Genomic DNA, 27,861 nt, shown 5'->3' with positions numbered 1-27,861 from the left:
AAACAACAAACTATATCCGGCCTACCAGGATGCAGCCGTAATGTGATGACCAAGCGTTACCATGGAAATAAACATACACAATAACTTCGGGTGGCTAACTAAGTGGACTGCTCCGTGATATTTATCGTATTTGAGAATTACCTAATTCTTACAACATATAACTGAGAAGCAGCGATTACTTTAGTTTCTTTTGCCTGTTAAATTAATATATTTTTTGCCATGTCTACGGCTAATTTTATAGAAACAGCTGTAGATAAAGTGATAACAGAAGATCAAATGGAAGGCGGAAATGTCCAAAGAAAAAATGCGGATGCCATGTTAAAGGAAGGAGGCCAGGACGATCTGATAAATAACAAAGGATTACAAAGCTCACTTCAGGAGAAAGGGGAAAGATCAGGGCCACGAATGACCAAGAAATTCCTGAAAGAACACTGTAAGCAGAACAAATTATACTCCACACCATGCCTGAATGACACATTATATCTGCATTTCAAGGGTTTCTCAATCATTGAGAACTTGGAGGAATACACAGGACTAAAGTGTCTCTGGCTGGAAAGCAATGGGCTTCAGTGCATCAAGAACCTGGATGCTCAGACAGATCTGCGCTGCTTGTTCCTTCACCAGAACCTTATATACAAGCTGGAAAACATTGAACACCTGAAAAAGCTCTGCACCTTGAATGTCTCCAACAACTACATACACACCATAGAAAACATTTCATGCCTTCCTGAACTGAGCACGCTGCAGATTGCCCACAACAAGCTGGAAACAGTGAGGGATGTAGAGCATTTGAGTCAGTGTCTGTCCATCAGTGTGTTGGACATGTCTCACAACCTGTTACATGACCCAGACATCCTCTCTGTGCTAGAGGCTATGCCAAAACTGCGAGTGCTGAACCTGAAAGGAAATGAGGTGGTGAAAAAAATCCCAAACTACAGAAAAACCATGATTGTACGCCTCAAGAATCTCACCTTCCTTGATGATCGCCCTGTGTTCCCCAAAGACAGGGCATGTGCAGAGGCATGGGCGGTGGGAGGGCTAGAGGGGGAGCGCAAAGAGTGGGAGCAGTGGGAGACCAGAGAGAGAAGGAAGATTCAGGACAGTTTGGATGCACTGGCAATGATTCGAAAAAAAGCCCAGGAGAGACGACTCCTTCGAGAAATAGAGGAGAAAGGTGAGAAACTTTATACTGCCCTAGTGTATGGTAAATAAATGTATGTAATAAATACATCTAAAACATTATTCTTATAATTACAGGGGAAACTGACGCTCAAGAGACGCCTTGCGGGGATAATAATCAGATGTCCTCTTCAAGAGAGAAGATCCAGTCCTTTGTGGAAGACAGCCTGGATGCTCATGAAGAGTTTTTGCAGAGTCATTCAAAACAAGGGCCTGATGACCATCAGTGTGAAGATGAATACTTAGAAGCAGAGCAGGTAGATAAACTGCTGCAAATAGAGCAGGTGAAACATGACCAGGAACAACAACAGACAGAACTGGCATCAAATCATCCGGCACAAGAACAAGAAAGCACTGCAGGAAACGTGTTAGAGTCAGAAAAACCAGAAGGTAACAAATCGCAAAACATGCCCTGTGGAATCCAGCCCCTGAAACATGACTCAGGGAGAAAGCAGCAGCAAGTCTCTGTGATCAGAGCGCCTATTCAGGAGGCAAATTTACCAGTACATGGTCCTGGACCTTTGGTTACAGAGCAGGAAAATGCAGAGCAGCTAGAAACCATTCACCTTTCACCAAGTCACCCACACTATATTGATGACCTGCCTGATTTGGAAGATGTGGATGACATTGATGATATGATTTCTCCACATCTCGTGGTCAAACCAAAAATAGAAGTCATTTCAGGAGGCAGTGATGATGAAGAGTCAGTCATGAGTCAGAGTGACAGAGTCTCCACCTTTAATTCAGATAAAGAGTCTCTATTCCTAATGACGAGTAGCTGCAACAAACCAAGTGGGGCGTCCAACAGTTCGTCTTCATCATCACTGGTGTATGGAGAGGATGTGGATGCCTTTCCACTCGACAGAAAACAAGATACAAACCAAACCTCTCCCCCTCGCTGCCTGATTGAAGAGCTGGAGTGAAGCCTTTAAATCTGAGAACGCTTTTCTTTTTTATATCCAACTTTATGTTGAGACAATAAAGGCATAGTCAGAACACAGTAGTGATTTAAACATCAATGTTTAGCTGTAGTAACATGATTAAAGTGTGTTTGTGTATGATGGTTAAATGTAACAATTTTAATAAAATAAATACATCTCGACCTGATCTAAAACAAGTTTTCTTAAAAACAAAAAAAACAGCTACACTTTGAGTTAACTGTTGGAACATCTTGATTAAATACTTAAGTTATTCCTTATAATTATTTTCTTTTTTATTATCATTTACCAAAACATACAATCAAAAAAAAGAAACTCAAAAAATATACAGGACAGCAAGTCAGAGGTTCTATGAAATTGTATTAGATTTCCCAGTCCAAGTTACATATAACATTCTGCAATAAATATTGCAAACATGTTTTACACTGCAGATCCATTTTTCAAGATTGATAAACTATGTTCCTTATCTTGATGTGAAATCTTTCCAAAGGTCTTAGTGAGTATTTGTATTAAACAAATATTTACAAGTCATACTTAGCAGTAGGCAAAAAGAGTTTAAATAAAAACAAATGGCAAAAACCAAACCGACAGGATGAAACAAGTGTACAAAAATAAAACTATACATGTATTAAATAAAGAAAATATCAGCCCTCTGAGCATCAGGCCATGCACATATACCACGGTCTACTCACACAGGGACTGAGTGCAGCGAGTAGCTAACGTTTGACACAGAATATTGGATAGAGGATAGAACTTTCTTCTGTCATGCTGAAGGCTGAAATACATGTCAGTTTTAACGTCGCAACCACACCCAGGTGTTAACCAGCCAGAAAGCGACGGTGATTGAGTAGAGGATCATCTCTCGCTTTGCTCGCTCTTTGTTCTCCTCCTCCAGATGTTGGAGTCTCCGGTTCAACTTGATGAGCTATCGATAAATAAAAAGACTCTCAGTCATGGGATTCACAATTAGATGGAACATTTATTTTTACTAACTAACCTGACGTCGAAGTGTTGTTGCATCAACCATAGTCATGTCATCAGCCATGCCATCCAGAGAGGCCTCATATGTTGATAATGCAAGTCTGAAAAAGAGAGCAGCTGGTCTTAAAATGAAATAACTCACCCAGTCATGACAGAAAGTAAAATACTACAAGCACATTCAGAAAGACATTACCCAACATAAAAATAGCAACAATATTTTTTAACACCCTGAATGAGAATGCAAGGCAAGAAAGGATGAGGATAAGGAAAGAGAAACAGAATGAAGTGCCAGGTGAGGTTACCTGGAATCATGCAGGGGGTTGGAGCTTGAAGCCGACCCCCCTCGCAGTGATGGTTTGCTAAAGAGGTGGGGAAAGACAAGGTTGGGAGAAGGAAAAAGAGATATAGAAAAACACAGTGTTGCACACACAACTTGGATGTCCCTCGCAGACATAAGCTTTTTTATATCGTCCAATAAATACACAGGGTAGTCTCTAAGTCTCAGTAAACACAATTATTATTATTATTATTCCATAACTGTAGTGTAAGGAGAAAGGCAGTAAAACTGATAAATAATAATAAACTCAACATTATCCTCTTTCTGATACAGCATCACTGCATCTTTCTGATCATACTGTTTCCAAGACTTTTTAATTATGTGACATTTCAGTACTTCAGTAGCTGTAACATGCTGCAACTTGCAGTAATGAGTTACAAATGGTGCAAAGAAAACTTTTTCACTGGTTAATATATGATATATTAATATTGTTATTGGAGGATTAGAGATACAGTTAGAAACCGTTTGCATAAGTTTTGAAATAACAAAGCTGATTCCAGATCATCCCTCATCCCTGTCTTAAACACAAGGCACCGGTAGGCGATATCTGTCTCAGTCTATTTCCTGACTGACCAATATATACTATTATTTATTTATTTTCTTATCTTTTGAGAAAAATAATGACCAGATGATTTGGGCGATCACCTGCGAGGATTCTCATCCAAGGCCTCCAGGACCTGCTGGTAGGCCCGACGTGTAGTGGACTGGATGAAAGATAGAACACCGCTAGCACTGTACAGGTTGTGTTCTTCAGCCACGGTGAGAGGGGGGCATTGGTGAACATTGGCTGGGGGGGTCGGGGTCGCACTGCTCAGTAACCACAGTTAAGACCAGCAAATTCAGAGGGGAAAGGGAAGGGAAAAGACAAAAGATCGAAAATGAGGAGGAAGGAAAGGGAAAGAAGTAAGGAAAAGAAACTGTCCTTAACTGATAAATTAAAGCTGATTTGAACCTTTAATCATTAAAATTGTGAGGTTAATGAATTATTGTTAGTTGCAAAAAGAATGGCATTTTGCATCAACACTGACTGAAAGCCACCAAAGTTCTCGCAGCATAATAGGTTGCAGTGTTCATGACAACAATCGGCCATGTAATGACAATGGGACAAAAGAAAAAAAACTAAAGATGAATGAAGAAATCTATTACATGCATACAGAAGAGAAAAGGAAGCTGCTATAGATGATAATAATGCTATGTCTAACCCAATACTCACGCAGAATCATTGCGCATTAGCTGACTGTTATGACGGACTGCTGCATTCTCACTAGCTGATCGTTCCCGCCGTAAACGTCCCTGGGGTCGTAGCTAGAAGAAATAATCATAACTGATTTATTAATGTTATGGTTTATTGCATGGTTAGGGTTTACAGAAAATATTTAGGTCAGAAGTGAGTATTCTGCAATGCTGTTGGTGATATATTATTGCTGAAGTACTTACCACCTCCTCACTCTCTGGAGCTGCCCGTTGCTCTTCTTCCATGAAGTCCAAGGGACGCTCACTAAGGGTGAGGACTCTAGGTGGAGTTTTAAGTGACAGGGCATCTAAAGGTGTTGACTGGATGAGGTCCAAGTCTCTTGGCCTGGAGAACTGGGAATCATCATCGTCTCCTGCGTAAATGAAGTTGTGGATTGGAATTAAGAAGGGATACTTTTTCTAACCTCACCTAATTGTTCTAACAATGTGGTGTGTGTCGAACATAATAACATTCCCTAGGTAATTGATTTAGAATGTTTCTATGTATGACATACCTGGGTGGAGATTTTTATTTCATTTTCTGTTTTAAACAATTAACATGACACTATGGCTGCCGATAAACTGGCCTCCAGGGGGAATGTACTTGGCCATTCAACAAATGATACATAGCATCTATTAATGGCCGTGACAAATCTAAATAACTGTGAGGTTACAATCAGCCAACAGTCACCAATAACGTTTAGCAAACAAAACTTTGTTTTACAGTATACCAACCTGCAACTATGATTCTCTCTGGGACTTGCATTATGACACTGGGTGGGAACTCCTGTCCCCCAATCATTGGGTCCTCATGGGACTGAGGACCCACTTTGAGCATTTCTGGGATGCGCATCCTTTGGCTGATTCCTTCAGTGTACTCCAGCTCGTACTGGATACGGCTCATCTCCGCCATCTCTGCTGTGGGGGAGGGGAATGCTGCTCCGTTCATTTGGCTGAGAAGAAGAATGATTTGTTCAGCAAAACAGAACTGTTAGCCACAAAAAACTTCTACCACGTAGATATCCGAAACCTTTGTCCTCAAATAGTTTCACTTTTAATCTTGTCGAACTTGCCAAACGCTGGCACACTGTTTCAGCTTAAGCTGCTAAAGCTAGATCACAAAACAAGAACTTTCTATGGAATATCCTGATAGTGCTGGTGCGGCTGATAAGAGATATAGATCTGGGTTGAAAACATGCTCGTGACATCATCATATGACGAAAACAGTGATTTTGCCTGAGTTTACAGTGGAAACATGTCAAAATGAAAAGCTGCCAGTGGTTAGAACCACTAAACACAAAGCTACCACAACAGATATATGTGTCTTTGTTATTTAGATTACGTATAGATATTATTAACGCCAGTACTAACATGATGCTAATATAAACGAAGCAGTCTCTAGTTGTTTAAAGACATAAAAGTCATTAAAACAAAGGTCAATACAGTGGTTATGTTGTGTTAAAACTACTATCCATCAGTGGTTACAGTCGAAATCTGTTGTTAAGTTGTGAATAGACAGGCGGAAAAAAGTGACAGATGACACATTAGCTTAGCGCCATTGTAAGCTAGCGCCTTAGCTCCGGTTTCTTACCGTGTGGTTTTGCTGCCTATGGTCTCTTCAAAAAAACTTGATTATCTAATAATTAACAGTGTGAAACCTCTACAGATATTATAAAAAACGGAACTAAACAAGAGTGTCAGGGACGCTGCGGGCATCAAGCATTTCCGTGTGTTCATATGAGAGAGGAACCTCCTCTCGTTTTCTGTTTTCCTCTATACTCTAAACAGGAAGTAACGAAACACAGGAGGACGTTACGTCACCAGAACCAAGCGCTGAAATTAAAAGCAGAAACGTGAGAAACTGCGGGTTTGAACCTTAAATAAACACATTACATGCTTCAACAGAGTAGTTCAATTTCAACAGAAGTTATTCAGATCATCTGTAAAGTATAAGCCTGCATATTTAATCTTTGCAGTTTAAACATGTTCGTGTTTTGCTAATAATCTTGCTGTTTTTACCTTTTGCTGCTGGGTCAATTAATATCGTCAGTCAGTTCAGTGGCATTTTGTTATTGCATTTCCATTGTTTTATATATTTTTTGTTTATTATATTACATTAAGCTTTAAGAATGGAGGGATGATTTATTATCTTATTATCTTATTATTATTATCTATATTATTTTTATGCATTTAAATAATTGATCGCAAAGCCTATTTTAAGCAGCATGAGCTGGGCTGGCTGTGGTAATAATAATGCATGCACATGTCAGTGTCGCAGGGGGTTTGGTGAGATGGCCCCACGGTGACTGTGGGTGGTGCATTTACTCGGAGCCATTCAGGCTGCTTATATTGACATGAGTCAAATCCTCCTTCGGCTTTAACCAGTGCACGGGAATACATAAATAGTGGCTTCATGTCTCAAAACGGACTTCCATCAAATGTTAGGATGCTCTTCATTTAGCTTAACGCGCCGACTGAGGACTTCTCTCCGTGTTTGTCACTGACTGAAATTATGTTTCCACTCATTTTCATTTTGTGTGTGATATTATTCAGTACTATGCACATTTCGTCATCTGTGGAGCTGCAACCCGGCATGTAAGTATTGCAATTTAGATCGCTGGTAAAAATTTGACGTTATATTGAATTATCAGGTGAATGAGAAAGTTTTACGTCCAATCGATTTAAGTCAGAAACAGCGCGCCATAAGTTATAGGCTGCCTCTTTTAACAGCTTTAACGGCTTAATAGACTAATTTTATATATATGAGAGCTTCTGTTTTTGTTTTTGCATTTGTTACTTTGTGGTTTCTCGCCATGTCACTGTCTTCAGTCTCCACTAGGAGTCTCTCTTTCAGGTCTCTAATGAGTATGTGTGTTTTATTGCAAAGCTGTAACGTGCGTCTGCATAATAACTTTCAGTGGATTGTGATGTTTTACCAGAGGTCTCCGTATTTCAATAGTCTGTGCAGCAGCAGGACTGTGGATGAAGGAATCGTTTTCCTCATAGGAAAGGCAGAATACTTCCTCTCATTAACCTCAGGCTGATCAGTATTAAAGCCAGATGGTTTGTGGAGAAGCACACCTCTGGTTAGTTTACCTGCACTGACAACAGTCAGATGAAAACAGTGTGCTGTACAGGTCAGCTGTGTGGGTTTTATAATGAACATATAGCCTACACATTAGTGCATTCATGCATATGAACATGAACAAGTGACTTTAATCAAGCCCATTGCACCAAACAGGAAGCTTCATAATTGTTTGAAAAATATGTGTATGGACTGTATATGGAAGTCCATTATTGGACTACAACATGCTGTATATGGGCTCTCCTCCAGCCCTTGTAATTATCAATGTTTGTACCACTGGATAGTTTTATGTAAAAGAAAAAAATACTTTAACAGCCTGATCTGTCCATCTATTTCTCACAAACTGGGTCTTGTTTTCCATGCACAGGCCAAATGTTTGTGCTGAGCAGGAGATGTTCATGCTGGGGGGCAGACAGCCTTGCGTGCAGGCTTTTACCCGCATGGTGAAGGTGTGGAAGCAGGGATGCACGGGCCACAGGTGGTGTATGGGCTATGAGAGGAGGTAAGAGCAGTCATTTACTCTCAATGCAACTATCCAGTAATAATACTATTAAACTACATAAGGTGCCTAAATTATTCTTATTTAATCAAACATTTATTTTGATGTGTTGAAAACCACCTGCGTTCATAAAAGCGTAATGTTAACAGTAATCTCTCTTCCTCAGGACAGCATACTACACAACCTACAGGCAGGTATACAGCATGGATTTACACACAGTCTATAAGTGCTGCCCTGGATGGACTCAGAAGGGTGAAGAGATGGGCTGCTTACATAGTGAGTCAGCTTTTTGCTTTTTTTTGCATGATGTATTTTCCACACGTGCCAGACTTCATCACTACTGTTCTATGTGCAGGAGTCTGCAGTCCTAATACTTGCTTCAATGGAGGGAGATGTGCAGAAAATGGGGACCTTACCTGTCAGTGTCCATTGGGATTCAAAGGGACACAATGCCAGTATGGTAGGTTTTCTTCCCAGCTTTGCAAGGGTATTTTTTTTTAACGATTGAAACCTAAGCACATGCAGCTATGTGGCTCACTCTCTTACATCTTCAGAGGACAACATGTTGTTAAAGGTTTATTAGGCACAGTTCAGACCTTTTGCTCCTGCTTTGCTGAAGCAGAATGAGCCAGTAGAGTAGCTGATATTGGATGAGGCTGCTCTGTGGGGACTCTGGTTAGTTAGAGGAGGAGGAAGAAGAAGAAGTGCTCGCTGGGATGAAGGGTTTCCTTTGAAGGTTAGACCCTGGAGTGTTGTGGCTGAACCAGCTGAGACTCCACTCTATAAAAAATATATGGTAATAATAATATATCTTCAGGTTTCATATTGTGACTATTTAAGCTTTTCTTAAAAAAGAAAGTGAATAAAACTTGAGACCATGTCTTAGAAAGATGTGGAAAACAATATCACCTCTGCCTCAATGGGGCTTCTAAACTGAGCAGTATAATTGGGATCTATTAGAATAAATGTCAAACATCCACTGTAAAACCTGTTTAAAGCTGATTGCCCCTTTTGTTTCTGAACATTGCCTTGTTCTGTTCTCTACTGTCCAAACTCCTGCAGGCTCTGTCAATACACAAACAGGGGGGTGGTGTTTGTTAGTGTTCTGGAAGAGCCTTGCAGAGTCAGCGGAGGATATTTGGTTCCTGCCCCCCACATGCTCGCAAATACACACACATACACACACACACAAGAGGCTTTTCCTTTTTATTCCTTGACTTTCCCAGGAGGAAGGGTCTGCCTGAGGCTTTAAACAGTCCTTCCTCTCGCAAAGACATTTCACAGGAAGGTGTTGTTGTTTGTTAGAGGTGGCTCTTGCGTTTGTTTTGACATGGCTTCTTTGGTTTTCACACACTGAAGTGACAGATTGAGAACAGAGATATAAGATCTAATCAGAAATCCCATCAGTTTCACATCCTGTGGTCTGGGCCTTTTCAAGAACTCGCATCGTGCTCCTCTCTTTTTGTAAAGTGCTTTTCCTTGTCTTGTCTCTTGAGACAGATTCATCTGCACTCTTCTGCCAGAGTTATTATACAAGGAGAGAGTTAGCCAGGCTCCTGGGTTCAGCCAGGTTCCTTCACTTGAACCTCAACTTGAGACAGGGACAAATACAAGCATTAGTGTTTCTGTTATATTATGTATATTGAGAAATTTGTATTCTTTGTATAACATTCTTTCAACTGAAATCTGCCTTTCTAATAGACTGTCATAATAAAGGGGTCAAATTGTCAAAAGTATTTGGACACCCAGCTAGTTCCCTGTCCAGCCTATTCATTTCATTGAAAGTTATTATGCAGACGCATGTTGTAGCTCTGCTAAAAAAACAGGCATCCATCAATAGACAGTCGATCAATACTGCACACATTTCCCAGCTGCAGATCTAGCAGAGTGCAAATTTTTCAAGTTTAGACCATTTGTATATCACATCCACTTAACATCTTAGTAATTCAGATAAATAATAATGGCTTGATACATTTTTCTTTGACCTGTGACTCTTTTCTAAGTGAAGATGGATTCATTTCTAGAAAAATTAGCGCGTTCCAAGAGCCCTGGACTAAATCAGTATGATAGAAACAGTATGTGCATATTAGACGTGTATGCAAATTACAGAAAAACCTTGAAACGTGGAAATCTGTTTGTGCCCATGGAGCCACCGGCGAAAGTTTTCATTATTAGATTTGCTCTGTGAGCTTTTACATTCCACACTGACAGACTTATGACTGTCCTGTATGTGATTCATGTATGATGGAGGAAAAGCAGATACAGTAAAGAGCAGGAATGTTGACCCCTGCAGATTTATCTTGGACTAAAAAGTTAAAGGTAAGCATCTTGCTTTTCTTTTTTGGGGTTTGTTTCACAACACTTCATCAGATTTATTATGTGGTGCGTACTATGTGTTCGTATTCTTTCCCATGCACTTTTAATCCTGCTACATGTAATGCATTCATGCATTGTCTGGCAGTTAGCCATGGTATATCAGCCTGTCTTTCAGTTTCTGTTTTACACGCTGCACCTGTATGTGAGCTGCTGTTTCACGGTAGATTTCCTGGAAGGAGTGCGTCCTTGCATTCCTTCGTTCCACAAGTAAGCTGGTGTAGTGTGAGGGCCAGGAGGTTAATCATAGCGTCAAACTGTCAGATAATTTTTAATTAACGTACCTCTGAGGGCTTTTTAATCACTTTTAGGTAATTGTTTCGGTCCTATGTGTGGGGACATTTACTGTCCTAGCTTGGACCTTATATATACTCCATTGAGGATACAGATATGAACAGCTACAGACTCCACAGATATTTTGTTGTTCTTAATGTACTACTATATGTAGAAAACAACAGACCTTTGCACAGCTTACCTCACTTTTGTAATTGTGCAGTCAGATTTTGATACTACTAACTGTAGTTAGTACTATTATTGGTGCGGAGTATACATCTATTCTTAGCAAAATTCAGCTCTGACAGATCTCTCTAGAGGAAGAATTTACACTGACAGCAGTGTAGAATAAGCCTGGGTCTAATGGTTTAAGCTAGAATCCATACTCTGCTCTCTCCCCCTCTTTTTAACACTCATCATCGATCTGCCTCTTTAACTGTTACTCTCTTTGGTGTTCCTGCCAAGTTGTGGCGGTAGAGCCCGCTGTTTGTTGTGGAGGCTGACTGGCCACCTGCTTCCAATCTCTGATATGAGACAGTAGGCACCGTCCATGAAAATGTATGTCAGCCACTGACACCAAGGCCATGGTGTTGACACTGTGAGGTAATAAACAGCCTAAATCATGTGCTCAGACACTGGAGCCTGCTCTTTAATAGTCCTATTTACCACTGCTTGTGAATGCCTCTCTGTCTCACTCTATTAGGCTTTGGATATAGGCTCTGCTTTGGTTAGATTGGTGCACGGGTCTGCACGAGATTAAGAGACCACGGGCATGTAACTGTGTGAGGACAGAAACCATCTGGTCCTCACTAAAAAGCCTGGTTGTTTTCAAAGCACTTTAGTGGTTATGGACAGCGCCTCAGACTGGATCCTGTTGTACTGGAGGATTTAGCTATGGAATGAGACGGCTGACAACATAGGCAGACGTTAGTATAATTTCATACATAAAAGAGAGAAGAACGGGGTGATGGAAACTGTTTTCATTCAAAATGTATTAATTGAGTTCGGAGGAAGAGTGTGGGAAATCTATACATGCACTTTCTTCACCAAAATGTATTGTCAAAGAAATTTAAAGTGTTATTACCAAGCTTTCAACCAGGTGGACTCTGCTGAAAGCTTCACAGTTGTTGCAGTTGCGATGTACATCCCATTTTCCCACATGGGATTATTCTTTCTTCATATGAACGCGGATGTTTAATCCCCAGAACCTTGGGCTGTCTCCCATGGGCTCAGTTCTCCTCCTCACTCACTGAGCTCATGTCTGGGTGGGTTTCCTTTCCAATTAAATGAAACACACCTGTCTGTGTGTATGTCCACAAATGTAAACATCAGAGCATATGTGTGAGTAAAGACGTATTCATTTGTATCCACTCCTTGCAAATGATCTTTATTGAAGAGTAATTGTACAGCAGAGGATACCTGTGAATTCTATTTAAAAGTGTCCATAGAGAGTGGCTCTTGTTAGCATTAAGATGGGGCATAGGGAAAGATGCTGACTCAGCTAGATTTACAACCCTCAGGTCTCTTGTGTTATGTTTGTTTTCTGGCACAGAAAGCGCAGAAGTCCTTTCATAATGCATGCTGTGGGTTATTTGTGTGTCCTATATACTGTGGGGACTTTCTGAATAGAAGGTCTCAGCTGAATTTGAATTTGTTGCAGCCTCTGAATAATTTAAGCCTGCTTTAAACAGGAGATACTGTACATTTGTAACTGTCCTTCATCCTTTTGAAAACAACAGAGACATATTTGTATCTTGGGAAAACTTTGGAAAAATAATCTTTCCTGACTTGATATTAAAAATATCCTTTATAGATCCTCAGCCAGTGTTAAATCCTTTCTCTTCCACTGCTTTCACATATTTTGGCAATAATATGATGCAAACCTGCACATCGCTTTGGACAGAAGGAGAAAAAGAAACGATCAGGATTCATTTTTACTGATCTGAACTGTAACACAAGAGATAGTAAAGGAATGTTTCGTTTCGGAATAGAAAGGAACTATTTTTTTTCTTTCAGTCTTCTGGAAGTAATTAAGCTCTAAGTCAAAATATCAAGATGTGGTTACAATAAAAACATAGCAGAGGAAGAATAAATAAATCTAGTCGTAGATTTAATTTGGTAAAACTGTGGTGTTGGGTCCATTTCTGTGATGAAGAGCAAAGTGTAAAAGAGGAAGACTTAGTAGTTGTTCTCACAGCACCAGTGAACAGTAATGTCTTTTACAGGTTTGGAATGAATCTTCCACATTAAGTTAACTAACACACCATGCACAGAGCTTATCTTCTCAGAGATTTTCCAATGCTGATCCCCAAGTCAATTATGAGAATGTGCCTATTGTACTTTTCTTTTTCCAAACTCTGTAGCTGCAGGAACACATCTAGGACTGTTGTACTTCCAGGCTAAACCACTGGCACTGGAAAAAAGGGGGTTTCATCAACAAAACTACCTGTTTAGCTTTAGGTAAAGATCAGGGTTTTGTCTGAAACAGACAAACAGCATTAAGCATGGCCTCTCCTTGTTTTCATTTTAAATGTCTACCATTAGTGGAAAGTGAGAATCACGTGCCAAAGCCAAGGTCTGAAGATAGCTGGCATGACAGGAGGACACACTGGCTGGCAATGCAACCACTTCATGCTAAGCACAGCTATCAGAGGAAGAAGCTCATTAGAGGTCTAATGGCTGCCATATGGCAGGGAAGTTTTCACACGCTAAACAAGCACACTCTCATCTTTCCAAATGCATTAAGACACCATTGTTTATCAGGTTAATGTTGAATGGTTTGGAGGTAACGATCTATGTGATTAACTCTCAGAGAGTCCGACAGTAGCAGCAGAGTTCATCTTCCTTGAACTTGGTTAAGCAATGACCATGTAGCATTAGTGTGTATACAATTTTGAAAAGGAGGCACTATTTTTGTGATCCTTCAGCCAGAGAAGTGGGCATATTTTCTCAGTTTATGAAAACTGCTTTGAGTGAGTTTGCTAAAGGAAGGTACAATTTTTTTGTCAGAAATCTGGGAAAATATCTGATAGCACAGCTGTTTGGCTAAAAAGCATGGGAGTCAAGTGATGAAGTGATGATTGTTTTTCAGTGTGAGGTTTTTGGAGAAGCGGTATGGTCACTCTCTGGTCTTTAGTTTTATGAATGTTCTGTCTTTATGCTTTTGTTGTTTTGAAGCTGAGCTCATCATGTGAGTCTTTTGGACTTACAAAGTTAGTTACATGAGATTTTATGGGACATGAATGAAATTTCATTAAAGGTCATGTATTGCTTTAACAGGCAGCTATAGGGAAACATTTGTTTAATACTGGAGCAGTTTTTGTCCTGAACTGTGAGGAAGCAAAGTTTTATAACCCTATTGCCATAAAAGAAAAACAAGTGAAGAATCTGTGGCTCACACACATCTGATTCAAATATATGCTCAAGCATTAAGTCTATGTGTGAGCTGCTGGATGGTCCAAAATGTGCAAGGTTGTTGGTTCTTTACTTAGACACTGTTGACGTTTTCCCATATTGATGAGTCATATTAATCCCAACAGCTATTAAAATATGCTTCTCTTTGCATCACCAAACACCAGATGTGTGTTTCCTTGGTCTGCTCTATGCTGAAGGACTTAATGACATTCTACAACAAGTGTTCAGAGCCATGATTGATTGAATCCCCCTCTAAAGCTTGACAAAACTTGAAAACAATCCCACTTTTGTCTCATCTTTACTCACCACTGAGCAGATTGTTGAAGCTCACTTTCCTTTCTGACAGCTTGCTCAAAGCTCCTCAGCTGTCCTTAAATAACCTTTGACCTTCGGTTCACAGGAGCTCATGTTTTTTTCTATACTAGCAGTATAAATAATAATAAGAGCAGATTTTGAGCAGATATTGGCCTAAAAATTAAATATCAGCCAATAGGACGGCAGATAAGTGAGTATATAAAATGCACAAACATGTCTGCAGTATTTAGTGTCAGAAACGTCTGGCATGGTTGCCATATGCTAGCAAAGTTGCTCTGCTTTGGCATTCTTTGAACACTACAAATGTAATTGCTTAATTCAAATTGTTCAAATGACTATAGGAAAGGCTTCATGTTCTTTGCAATTAGGTGGTAAATGATATTTAAATATATATTAGTGTTCGCCACAAAAGGAGCTGAATGATTTTGGCAAATTGGATTTATGTGGTAGCACCTTACTCTTGTATAATAATTTGTTATCCAGTGAAGAATCCACCAATCAACAATACTGAAAACTAAACAGATCCTCAGTCACTCAGGATGATTATTAATACTCTGGGTAACAGGGCCTGTGATAAGATATTATCAGACAAGTTATTATTAGCTTGGTAAGTTCTTCTTATGTTCTTCTTTCACAAAAGAAATGCTGGAACAAAGGAGGCAGGAAATACAATTCATTCCAGCCCCAGACTCAAGTTCCATTTCTTAAGGAAGAATTTGTAAATTAATTCATGTTTGAGAACCACTTGTGACAGCTGAGGTTTGACATCTAAGCTTTCTGTATTCATTGAACACTGTGGAGAGACATAGCATGTGGCAGAGACCTGCTGATTCAGTTATAGATCTTGACTTGTGTCCTCTAATGTTTTTAACATGAGGAGGCTTGCTGATTTATTCAGTGTCTGTGTACTTCAAATAGGTTTTTCTTTTGGGGAGAGGAAGAATGTTGGTCCTTGGAGAAACTGGAAAGGGGAGATACAGTACTGCAGAGGACACTAATGTCAATAACACCTAATGACATATGCAGCAGTCATGACTTGGTGGCCGATGCTTGTCTGCAGAGAACAGAGCATCGGAGCAGCTGTCTGTTCTCTCAGTTATCTGATGGGAAACCATTATAACCCACATTCATAAATCAACAGGAAACTGACACTTTCCACTTGGTTCTGAGCTTTTCAATGAATATGAATACATTTGGAATATGTCCACATCAAGCATGTTTTTATAGTGTAGTAACTAATACAGTGTGTGTCAAAGACAAATGGACACATTGTGCTGTACCTTTCTGTTGAGGTAAGGGCTTTTTGTCATCTGCCCTTTCAGTCTATCAGTGAGAGGAAGATTGATGATTCAGATTTGTAGCAACGAGGCTCAAAGGCCACATGAGGAAGTCACTACTGGTGAATATTAAGGGTCAGTGTCCAGGTGTTCGGTGGTCTTGGGGCCTTGAACAAAAAAAGGAGTGCTCTACATTAAGTCATCCAGGTCTTTTTTATTTAAGAGCTTAAGGCGGGGCAACTTGTTGAAGACGTTATGTATCTAAATTGTACTGGGTGACAACTATGTTTCATTCGTTCCAGTTTATCAATAAATATAGTAAGTGCATCTGTATCAATGAACAGAACGATTATATAAGTTGCTATATTTTTTACATTTTGAAGATAAAAGGTCACCTGTTGACACAGGTTTGTGTAGAATTATATGCATGTGTGCAACTACGTGTAATACAGCACTTTTATGTGTGTGGCCTGTGTATGATACATCTCAACACATTGACAGTTAAACTAAGGCAGAAATGGTTATATGAATGCCAGCATGTGCCAAGATTAACAAAAGTCAAAGAGGATGGTTTCCATGAATGAAATTCAGCATCCTTGTGTGGGTCACGGTTAAGCTCTTTCGTTCCCTGCAAGATATCAAGAGGCTGTTGCAATATGTATAGATTAATAAAGAAATAAAGCACTGGGGGCCCTGAGGAGGGGAAAGGATGCACCATCTGGAACCAGTCTTAATTACCTTTATAGAAATGTTTAAAAATAGCTTAAAGTTCTGGATATTTTACTGCAAAATATAGAGCATATGATAAACAAGGGTTAGAGGTCCGAAGTTTTACGGTTGTTGACCAATGTAGCAACCTTGAATAGAGTTGATCCTGTTTCTACTTCTTTTTTTCTCCTCAGTGCTGTTTGTTTTCAAATTCACTGACTATGAGCTCCAGGCCTGCAGTGTGGATTCTTCTCATTGTCTTCTCAGTCCAAATCTATTAAACAGGTTTCATCAAGTGGTGTACATCTTTGAGCCTCTGGATATTTTATTGATTTTTTTTGTCTGAGGCCAGACAGTAATAAATGATGAGGTTACTTGTAAGAAGCCATCGCGACATAGTAGCCATAACTGACACATTTGACTTTTTTCCATCAGTGTTTCTAAAATGCCTTGAAAGGGACTAAATGGCCTCTCTCTCTCTGGCTGGCATCTTTATGAAGATTGTAAATGACCCTGAGCTAATATGGAGAGCTCATTAAGGGGGCAGGGCCCTGAGGTTAAGAGTCTATGTCACTTTTCTGGGAGTTGATGAAAAGTGCAGAGCAGGGTTGTGCGAGTCCCTCCCCCCAGTGAACGGAAACATGCTGAATGCTGGACTACTGTGGAAGTAAAAGCGTGTAAAGGCCAAGGCAGGTCAATGCAGTCCAGAAGACCAGGACAGGGCAGCATGCTGAATCACTGCAGTGAGGAGTGTTCCCCTGTGTGACTGTACATGTAAAGCACCCCTCTCAGTCAGACTGATCACCAATGGTATCTAATAATATGGTGCAGAATCAGAAGAAGTTTGCGTGCTGAAAAAAATGTTTTGATGCCTAAAACTAACAGCAGTAGCAAATCCTGCACGTGAGATTTTAGCAACCATAGCAGGCTCCCATCAGTTGGGTATCTGTCCTTAAAGCTGCTGTGGATTACTTTTTCTATTGATCTCCAGCAGACTCAAACAGCAGACCACAGCTTTAGAATCTGTACTATCTGCACATCCTATGAACTCTTTCAATGAACAAAAACAACATGCCTGTCTGTCTTATGATGACCCAGATAACCCTGCATGACCTTAGAAACCAAGTGTGGGTGTGGCCTGAAAAACGAAACGTGGCGACCCATCCTTAGTTTCTGAGGTCCTGCAGAATTCTACTCATTTTGTTTCTAAAATTCATTTTAATTCAGTATCTGTGAGTGCATTTCTCTCAGCTACTGCTGCTTTCTTCACCTGGTATAACATACTGTATGCAGTCATCCTACTCTCCACAGGGATCAGGGAAACACACATGGTTGTAATAATACAGCACCGCTCTTCCAAACTGCAGTGCTTTGCATCCCATCAAATGCAGTGATCTGAATAGGCTATTGATAATGCATCTCACATGCTCAGCTGGAGACAATTTGGCCCAAATGGATGGCTGTGGTTTCGTGCCATTATCAGGCAGTAGCTGAACCATTTTTTTTTGTCATCTAGTTCATTGCTGTGCATGCGTATTGAGAAAGATGAATTACCAGAGATTTGAAAAATACCTTACTGTGTGTGTGTTTTGTACTTAAAATTAAGTTGTTGTTGCTCACTGGGTGTCTTCCTCCTCCTGGACCATCAGGGGAGTGTTGGCAACACCTATTTCTACTTATTTAGCATGTTCAAATCTAAAACAGATTTCTTGTATGTTCTGTAGATAAACCTCTGCATAAATTCTTAAACACCAGGGGGTTCTGGCAATATAGCACGTGTTATGCCCACAAAGCATGAACATGATTAAAAAAACCTTAATTAAAAGTTAGATAATGATCTGATGCACTTCCATGTTTATTAAAGTGCAGCCATAGGCGGTGTGGATGAAATCTATTAAGTATCCGTAATTTCCACAGTTATATAGGAAGACAAGGACTGTAAACTATCTGCCAAACATCTTGTTTCCCTAATGTTTTCTCCATCTTTCTTTCCAAAGTTGTGCCTCTGAAATTTCCTGTCATTGAAAAAATAAACAAGATATTGCTCAGCATGCAGTTGGAGGCTACATGTTATCTTTTAAACAGATGGGGACAAAACACTGAATAACTTTTCCTTTCTACCCTAGCCAGAGAATGTCTGCTTGAGTGTATTTCTTTGTCAGTAACTGATGTTTCTGTACCGGTCATACAACACTATCATTTGTTAAAGGTTTGGCTGTGATGTGAACTAATTCTACAGTGGCTATAGCAGCAGTTTAACCAGTTAATACATTTTAAGGCCAGAAAATATTAAGGCAGTGGTGAGGGAAAATAAACTCTTTCTGCTGAAAAGCAAAAGAAATACAGAGAAAATGTAACTGAAAGTTTTTTTTCTGTCAGACAATTGATTAAGCTGCAGTGAAAGTTATATTACTAAACCTTTTATATCCTCTTCTTTCAGACGTTAACGAATGTGAAGTGGATGAAGGTGGCTGTGAGGGATACTGTTGCAACACCATTGGCAGCTACTACTGCAAGTGTCCTGAAGGAAGTAGACTGGAGCCAGATGGCAAAGCTTGTCAGGGTAAGAGGACATCTGGATGTAGCTGGTGTGCACAAACACAGACAGGTTTTACCAGGAGTTCTGGCTAGCTGAGACTTACTGCACTGTTTCATGAGTGGACTGATTTTTCTCTGTGTTTATTAAAACACAAATGAATGTCAATTCAGAAAATCATTAAGGGAGAATAAACTTTGAATTAATTATTCATTTTTATATACATTTCTGCACAGAAGAAGCCCTAGATGATGCCCTGTAGACTTAATGTTAGCCTTTATTTGATTTTAAATGTTGAATGTAAAAAACAAGCTCAGATTCATCATCTTCTTCATTCTTCATCATTGCATTTGATATTCTCTGGTGTTAACCTGCTGGAGAGCTACTTCTGTGTCTAGACATCAGGCTATAAAGAGCTGCAGCACCCACACAGGCAGCCCTGCTTTCTAATAACCTTCTCACACTGCATGCTTTGTCAGCGTGTTTGTCTCATCTCACAGAAACATGCTGAGTTAGTGTTAGGCCCATTTGTTGCTAACAGGCACAGGTGTGAACAAGTGCCCCTGACCTTTAGCCCTACAGACAGGATATTGTCACTCTGTAATATGAACGGAAGCAGCTTCAGCGGCTGTGAAGTTCTTCTTTTATGGGTTTTTGTGTGAATTGTATGTGTGGTCGTATTTATTGGAAAAAGAGCGGGCAGTTCTTGAGGCACCTATGCTGCTGTTCTAAAAAAAAAAACACATACATACACACGTCATGCCTCAGATTTTCTCTGGTTTTCAGTAAATGCAGTTTCTGTGACATTCAGACCACCTGTTGGTTTGTTTCTTTTGTGCCATTTCAGTCATGTTCGCTCTGCTACTTTATACGTTAGCTCAGCAGCTCGGCTCAGAGCCAGATGGTGTCACACAGTACCATTCAGACCGCGTGCCCCCTGACCTCCGACACCACTCCTGGCCTTGCTCCTGCACACACCACCTCACCCGTCGGTAAAAGGCTGCCTTTGTGTGTCTCCCATTGAAACCCTTTCACATGAGAAGACCAATAAGTATATTAACCTTGACAAACCTCCCTCTGGGTTCTATTGTTTTGTGTATTTGGCTTCTTCTACAATAGCTGCCTGTGTATAGAGCACAAAGGAGTCCTGCTTCAGGCAGTTGTTGTGGAAATATTTGCTTCAACAGTATGCAGATGTTTAAATAAATTAGCCTAACAAATATGGATTTATTTAATCTTATCACACTACTCTTGTGTGTGGGGGTTAATAAAAAGGCTTCCACTTTGACACCCCTCCTCTGTTTAGCTTCTATTTTTGGACACAAAATAATTAAAATAGTCTTGAGACTGCTTTGGAGAAGGCTGTTCCCACGGGTCTGTCAAAGATGTGAGAGTGCAGAGGGAGAATGTACACACAAATGAACACACGCAAGCTATTAAAAAATGATTTGTAATTCCATTTAGGAAGTGCTCTGACCTCTCAGGAACCTAAATGATGGTAGTGCTGAGCTGCTCAAATAAACTGAACCACATGCAAGAAAAAAAAAAGAAAAACAAGAAATTGCAACATTGTTTTGCCCTCCTTGCACACATCTACTGTCATAGTGTGAGTGAAAATGTCAGAGATGACAAGCAAGAGGAGGAGATGTAATGTGTTGTCCAGATGTGTCGTAAAGTCTGACTGTCTCTGAATGTTGAAGTGTTCAGGTACAAGTATGTTGTCTTCGCAGCTCGTTTCTGTCTCTGAGGAGCAGTCTGACACACGTTGACCTTCCACTAAGGATTCAAAAAAAAATTTAAAAAATGATTGCAGGTGCACAACTGCACAAATAATAAGCCATTCATCATTCATCATACATATAGTGTGTTTCATTCCTATAGAGCAGGTAGAGCACAGGGTCAGAGTGGTATTATGCTGCAGAAGCAAGTGGCGATTTAGTGCTTTTAGGGAAGTGCTGAGCTTGTTAAAATAAACTGAACCATATGTTTGAATACACATGCAGTTCCACCATTTGACTGATGATACAGAAGGTTTGAAATCAGTAACTTGGTAATGGATTTTCTGTTTTTGGTAATTAAAAATAGCAGTCAGCCTCAAAGTGATTTTCATCTAAGGAGGTTCTAATAGGACAATAGGTGCCAACACTGAAGGTGTTGCTAGGCTGCTGAATCCAAATGTGGCAGAGAGAGTCTGGAAGATGAACACTGGCAGTTGGTCATGCAGCTCAGATAAGAGCCAGTGATGACAATCTCAATTGTCACAGCTGGGTATGTCGTCGGCTTGTTGCATCTAAAAGCTCCTTCAGTTTAGTGAGAAGTGGATTTGGTACAGACAGATCCAGACAGTTTGTAACCATAGCTTGGACTCCACCGGAGATAAACAACAAAAACACTAAACTCTCAGAATCTCCGGCTTCCAAGAAACCTGAAGGTCTGCAGGCAAGGTGATGGCCTCTGGGTTTGATGATCCAAAGGAGGTGCTTCTGATAGACTACCTGAAAAATGGCGCTGCTACACATTCTATAGCTGCAGAGGGAGCTCTTTTAACAGCAGTGGTTAGATGATGTAATTTCTGTGATGTACCAGTAAAAAGTACTGCTCCTCCTCCCTTTGTTATATTTGTAGTACAATAGTATATAGTTTTCTGTTTCTATTCAACAAAAGTCAGAAAGCATGGAAACCTCATACATGGTAATATAAGACTTCTGCATTGTCTCTAACTGTTGAAATGGGATGTGGTGATACTGGCATCATTACAACTCTTTCTTTTGTAATAAAATGCATTTTTCATCTTCATTTATTTGGCTAACAGCAAATGAAACATTTAATGAGACCACCTCAAAGCTGGTAGTAAGATTTTATAAAGGATGTAATAAATGCCTTGTTTCAGAAAATGCTCAATTTAAGCTTCTATTTACCGAAGCATTACTCTCCCACAACTGACCAGACTTATCAATGTCTCTAAAACAGAGCAGCTGTTTATAAAGGCTTCTATTTGTTTCATATCTGGTTTAGATATGTGACAATATTTTATTCTAATTTTTTTTTTATGAATATCGGTTTATGTATAATATATGTGTGTGTCCAGATGTAAACGAGTGTGAGGTGCTTAATGGAGGATGCCAGCAAACATGTGTCAACACACCGGGCTCTTATCACTGTGAGTGCAGCGAAGGGTTCCGCATGCACACTGATGGTCGGACCTGCATTGGTAAGTACCAACACTCGTGGACTTGTGTGTGATGTGATTTGCAATATTTTAATGTATATATCTGTGGATGCTCTCATTCATCCAGGTCATAGTCATTTCACAGAGTTTAAATCAAGGCAACTGGACTCAAGGATTGTTTTTTCAAGACATTTCGCCACTCCCCAGAGTGGCTTCTTCAGTTCTGCCACTCGAGGGAGTGGAGAAATGTCTTAAAAAAACAATCCTTTAAACTCTTGGAAATTTTAATGTATACAATAAAGCTTAAATAATAGAAGTGTTGACTGAGTTATCCAGGTGTAAAGTAGTTTTCCCTATTTAGCACCATAAAACCAGTAGGTAACGAGACAATTTGTTACTTGCTGAAAGTCTGTATTCCCATCTTTCTTATGCTCCTGTATATGTATATATCATAATTGCCAAGTGCAGCTTTGTGTTAAAGGATAGGTATGGAGGCAGAAGGATGACTAATTGTGTCTGTTGAAGTCATCAGTGTTTAAAGCCAGCCGTTCTTTAAGTTTTAAGGCTTGCCTGTGTCATCATGTCTGTGTTTAGAGCACTCAGAAGGCATACGGCTAATATTCATATTTGGCACGTCATTAAGTCGTAGGATAGGATGGAAAGATCATCAGAAAGTAACCATGGGTACCCCGGGTAGACCCAGATTGAATATCATTTTCCAGTTTCCAGCCCTTACCCAAGTGTTTTTTCCACAATTATATGGCTGCAGAGTCTGGGGTGTGAAGGCCATTTTTGACTGCCAAGAAATTCAGTTATAATGTTCTTTTTATATAGCAGGTGAAAGTTTCACAACCATTAAATCTGTAAATGTACACCTGAGCTGATGGGAATTATCGTCATTCATCATGAGTGGTGTTGTGTCTGTTTTTGCTTTTCAGCTGTGAATTCTTGCTCAGTTCTGAACGGTGGATGTGAGCACAAGTGTGTGGATATGGGCAACAATCACTACAAATGTGAGTGTCGGAACAACTACCAGCTGAAGAGAGATGGAAGACACTGTGAATGTAAGTCAATGTGCTAATCAATATTCTCTTTATGCAAGAATATGTCTGGAATTATGTCACCACAGCATCTTTTGGTGCTTCTATCTGCACAGGTCTTGTGCAACTTCTTAATGTAGAGCATTGTAAATAAGAAAGGAATCTATGAAGCAGCAATGGGAACAGTCACAGATCAGGAATTCAGATCAGTCTTCCTGGATTTTAAAATGCATTTATTAGTTTTACGAGGGATCATAACCTTATTTCCAGTGTGGAAAATGAAGAAGAGAATTTATGTATATTCTGTGTGTCTCTCATCTGTGTGTGTTAGTGAGGGACCCCTGTCAGGACAGGAATGGAGGCTGCGCCCAGCTGTGTGTTCCAGAGAATGGGCGAGTCCACTGCAGCTGCCGACCTGGTTTTACACTGACTGGAGATAGCAAGAACTGTGACGGTGAGAAATCTCGCTCTCTCTCTCTCTCTCTCTCTCTCTCTGTATCACACACGTACACAATTTAATTCTAAAAAGCTACAACAGTTTTCCATTGAGCAACCTGGCCACATTGTTCTTGCTCTGAAAATGATCTGATAATGAGGAGGCATTAAAACCACTGCTTTACATATAACTCTGTAATACTGTTAGAAACTGTTCTCACAAGCTGTCTTCAATTTCTTCTGCTCCATTTATAATCTGCTCAATCTACTAATCTGGATTGGCTTTTATAACTCTCTTTACGTATAGTATTGTACGCATAGTATCTGTCTTTATAAACACTTGTATGTGACCCTAACACTGTGTGCACACCTAAACCCAGACCAGGGCCCAGACTTGGTAAAACTACGGTACTTTTTTGTCCTGTGTGTTTGTTTCAAAAAACAAGTTTCCATTGCAGCATATTCTGTTTTTAGGAGTCACCTCTTTGGCCAAGTGGGTCAGGAAGCCAGCAAATAAAAAACTTTGGACCTTGACTCAGTCAGTGTGACACTGAGTTTTGCAACATTACAAAGCAGATAAATGTCTGACTTGCATCAGGACTTGTGCATTTTTCCTGTTTATTTATGTCTTCATTTGCCAAATCTGTGTGTTTTATTATTCGTCTCCTACAGACATTGATGAGTGCAGCTCCGGCCACGCCAGGTGTTCCCATGGCTGTGTCAACATGTTGGGCTCATTTAGCTGTGTGTGTCATCCAGGATTTGAACTCGGTGCCGATGGCAAACAGTGCTACCGTAAGTAGATAGAAGAAAAGTAACACTACTGAGAGCTTTTATGAAAAGAAAGTAAAAATCACTCACATCATGTCAAAGCATTGCTGTCTAGAGGCATTGATTGTCCATATTTATCATTTCTGTTCTGGATGTGTACTTTAGTTGTGGTTTTCTTACATCCAGGCATTGAAATGGAGATCGTGAACAGCTGTGAGAAGAATAATGGTGGTTGCTCTCATCACTGTGAGCATACCACCAACGGCCCGCTCTGCTCCTGCAACCATGGTTACCAGCTGGATCAAGACATCAAGACCTGCATAGGTAAGAACTTATTTCTATGTTCTATAAGCGGTAGTTGTTTCTTTTGGTTTCTTTGTTCCTTTGTTCAAACTGACTCTGTAACACTTTGTTTCATGCTCAGATAAGAATGAGTGTGTCGGCGAGGAGTCCTGCTGCAGCCACTCCTGCAGAAATTACCCAGGCGGCTACGAGTGCAGCTGCAGAGCTGGCCACAGACTGAACCCAGACGGCTGTGGCTGTGATGGTAAGAGTGCAGGATTGTTGGAAGATTACCTAGTCTGTGGTGTGCTTTTTTCTCATTTGGTGCAGATGTGTAGTTCATAATTTCCCAAAGAACATTAACTAACTGATTGAAGTTATTCTCATAACTGAAAACAGAAAACAGAACTTGTTGATTACAAAGAAGCAGATTTAGTGCAATTCAGTGCAACTGCTTGATGAGTGGAAGTCCTGTGTCTTTCCTTTTATGAATTCATTCTTGACCACAATGGGAAATATTATGTAATTGCTTCTATTGCCTTAGATATTGATGAGTGCCTGGCAGAGACTTCAGGCTGCGAACACTACTGCGTTAACACCCTGGGAACATATGAGTGTTTCTGTCGACTGGGCTTTCGCTTGGATCAGGACCAGCACTCTTGCATATGTGAGTAATACCTACATTTTTCACCATGCACGGAAGCAAGGCTAATTGGAATTTCAAAGTATCTACACTGACCCTTGCACTGGCTGTGTTTAGCTCTCTATGGCAGAGACCTGGAAGAGGAAGAGGAAGAAGAAGAAGAGGAGGAAGGGCAGCTTGAGGTTGGTAGTTTACCAGACCTGCTATTCCGCAATGCTCCTCAGCTCCTGCAGTACACAGCAGCCTTGCACTCCCGTTATGGCAGTGACAACGACGATGATGGAAGCCACGGTGGCGACAGTGAAAAAGAGCTGGAGATCCAGAGAGAGCGCAGGGGGGAGCTTCGACTGGACAGCCAAATAGGTGCAGTAAAACGTGTGAATGATTACACCAAGGTGTATGTGTGGTCAAATAAATATTATTTTATTGTTTTTATATTAAATCTTCAGAACATGAAGTTATGAAAACATATTCTCAGTTTACCATTTCACTTTTCAGTATGTCTTGATGGCTCCTTTGGGGATGACTGCAGTGTGAGCTGTGAAGACTGCGTGAATGGAGTGTGCAGTGAAACCAGAGAGCGATGTGACTGCTCACCTGGCTGGACGGGCATGATCTGCAACCAGAGTGAGGACATTAATTTTACTAATGGTTACATCCGTGTTCACATATTTTCTTTGCAACTCTTCGTCTTCTTTCAGTGATTTGAACTGTTTCCAGGACACATGCACACAACCTGGTATTTCTCACAAGAGCCATCCTCTTCCAGGTCTATTTGAAATACCTATAAGCAATGTGGTCTAGGAGAGAGATGACATAGCTCCCTGTGTGCATCGATCCAGGGCCATGTATCAAAACCTGTCTGCTCCTCTGTGTGGGAGGCTGGCTTGTTTATAGGCTCCAGAACATAAGAAGAGCAGGGGGAATCAATCTGTCTGCTACTGGACTGAGGCCAGGGCCCACGGCAAGAGCACAGCCTGAGGCCAAGGATGTCCACTGCTGGGTTAGAAAGCGAGGCCCAGTCTTTTCTGTCCAGCCACATGATTAATGGCTGTCTTTGGTCTGAACCAGAATCAGGCTGGTAATCACAGGAGGAAGGCCATAGAGAAAGCAATCTGTCACTTTTTAGAAACACTCTCCTGAGGTGGTAGAGTTCAAATGCACACCATGAAGGTGATGGTTCTAGTAAGGTGGAGAAGATGAGCAAAGATACCATGTATGATGGTTACCTTGAGAGAAATTGTTATTGTTGTTATTGGTCAAAAGATGGACCTTCTCTGCCATTTAGTATTGATTTTACTACTTTGGTACCTGACTTAATAGGCATCACTTTATGATAGATCCGTTGCCAGAAAGAAATATGATGAATTTAGTTAATCACATTATGTACAAAGAAACGGAGGAAGCGAAGGGGAAAAGAAGGAGCCAGAATCAGTGGTGCAGCCCAGCTTAGACAACAGTGCCAGTGTTTCATTTCTTGGCTGGTGCTACATATTGTTAAGAATATTCAAGTAAGACAGAAAACAGGGTGTAGGACAAAAAATGTTTAGCGATTTTTTTTTCACAAGGAGATGTAAACCACAGTAACAGACTGAAACAGGCAAACCCAAAGTCACAACCAAGATTCAAACAGGCAACAGAGAGAGAGAGAAACAGATGAACTGACAAAGACAGGGAGAGCACATGGACTACATACACAAAGTGATGATAACAAGACACAGGTGGAGACAATTAGGGTGCAGCAGACAGTCACAAGGGAGGGCAGGAAGTAAAGTCAATTCACAACACATAAAGGGAAGTGATCCACAAAATAAAACAGCAAACATAACAAGGAAATGCTATAAATTAACCTAAAGTCCCTTTTATAAAATTAACTTTTTGATCAAAAAGTATCTTTAAAAATACACCGTATTCTTCAAGAGTATTCTTCAACAGTTTGAAGATTTGGTATATACCAAATCTTCAAACTGTTGCTTCAATATGCTGTAACTGCATTAACAATCTTCTGCATATTGACCAGCATTTACAAGCTGTTTAAATCTGACTTTAGAGTCACATAAGGCTGCTGTGAACAATGTGTGACATGAAATTTCAGCAGACATTGTAACACTTTAGCACATCTTAAAAAAACCAGCTGGTTCATGTCAAAATTGCTAACAAGGCCAGTGAGATTAGAAAAGTCAGGCAATAGTACACGCCACAGGGAAACTGCTTACAGACTTAACACAACAGAAACACATTTTTTAGCATCCTTGCTCATATATGGAAATGTGTTTCAGTATTGATGACATTTCCCACAGTTTGATCTACTGACTATTAGTGCATCCATTAACAGTAAGTACTTCACTGCTTCTCTCTCTCCCTCTCTCTCTC

The 27,861-nt window shown here is 40.3% G+C and overlaps 3 protein-coding genes across 6 annotated transcripts in view; 2 read left to right on the top strand and 1 right to left on the bottom strand.

Annotated features, from left to right (window-relative positions):
• The first annotated feature begins 105 nt into the window (after positions 1–105).
• Positions 106–2,102, top strand: LOC114445373 (dynein assembly factor 1, axonemal-like). The gene is made up of 2 exons (XM_028420371.1): positions 106–1,174; positions 1,258–2,102. Exons 1-2 carry the CDS (start codon positions 220–222, stop codon positions 2,100–2,102), a joined length of 1,800 nt encoding a protein of 599 aa, XP_028276172.1. The 5' UTR covers positions 106–219.
• Positions 2,103–2,460: 358 nt separating this feature from the next.
• On the bottom strand, positions 2,461–6,451 carry mffa (mitochondrial fission factor a). 3 transcript variants are annotated; one of them, XM_028420376.1, is made up of 8 exons: positions 6,260–6,451; positions 5,404–5,621; positions 4,873–5,042; positions 4,649–4,740; positions 4,081–4,242; positions 3,401–3,457; positions 3,115–3,199; positions 2,461–3,042 (listed from the first exon to the last, which is right to left on the bottom strand). In XM_028420376.1, exons 2-8 carry the CDS (start codon positions 5,615–5,617, stop codon positions 2,911–2,913), a joined length of 912 nt encoding a protein of 303 aa, XP_028276177.1. In that variant the 5' UTR covers positions 5,618–5,621; positions 6,260–6,451; the 3' UTR covers positions 2,461–2,910. The 3 variants fall into 3 exon arrangements, with proteins under 3 accessions (XP_028276177.1, XP_028276178.1, XP_028276179.1); XM_028420377.1 differs by lacking the exon at positions 4,081–4,242; XM_028420378.1 differs by lacking the exons at positions 3,401–3,457; positions 4,081–4,242.
• Positions 6,452–7,180: 729 nt separating this feature from the next.
• The window catches only part of egfem1 (EGF-like and EMI domain containing 1), a 42,110-nt gene continuing 21,429 nt past the window's right edge, over positions 7,181–27,861 (top strand). Inside the window, exons 1-14 of one of the 2 annotated variants that reach the window (XM_028420364.1) lie at positions 7,181–7,263; positions 8,121–8,255; positions 8,419–8,528; positions 8,608–8,712; positions 19,053–19,175; positions 22,237–22,359; positions 23,256–23,381; positions 23,689–23,811; positions 24,465–24,587; positions 24,750–24,887; positions 24,988–25,110; positions 25,390–25,512; positions 25,606–25,851; positions 25,987–26,115. In XM_028420364.1, coding sequence (XP_028276165.1) covers positions 7,181–7,263; positions 8,121–8,255; positions 8,419–8,528; positions 8,608–8,712; positions 19,053–19,175; positions 22,237–22,359; positions 23,256–23,381; positions 23,689–23,811; positions 24,465–24,587; positions 24,750–24,887; positions 24,988–25,110; positions 25,390–25,512; positions 25,606–25,851; positions 25,987–26,115 — 1,810 coding nt within the window. Of the gene's footprint in view, positions 7,264–8,120; positions 8,256–8,418; positions 8,529–8,607; positions 8,713–19,052; positions 19,176–22,236; positions 22,360–23,255; positions 23,382–23,688; positions 23,812–24,358; positions 24,375–24,464; positions 24,588–24,749; positions 24,888–24,987; positions 25,111–25,389; positions 25,513–25,605; positions 25,852–25,986; positions 26,116–27,861 lie in introns of those variants that run through there. The other variant, XM_028420363.1, reaches the window with a different exon arrangement.

The sequence above is a fragment of the Parambassis ranga genome, chromosome 13 (assembly GCF_900634625.1).
Source record: "Parambassis ranga chromosome 13, fParRan2.1, whole genome shotgun sequence".
NCBI classification, from domain to species: domain Eukaryota; kingdom Metazoa; phylum Chordata; class Actinopteri; family Ambassidae; genus Parambassis; species Parambassis ranga.
This window is presented reverse-complemented; position numbering and strand designations above follow the sequence as displayed.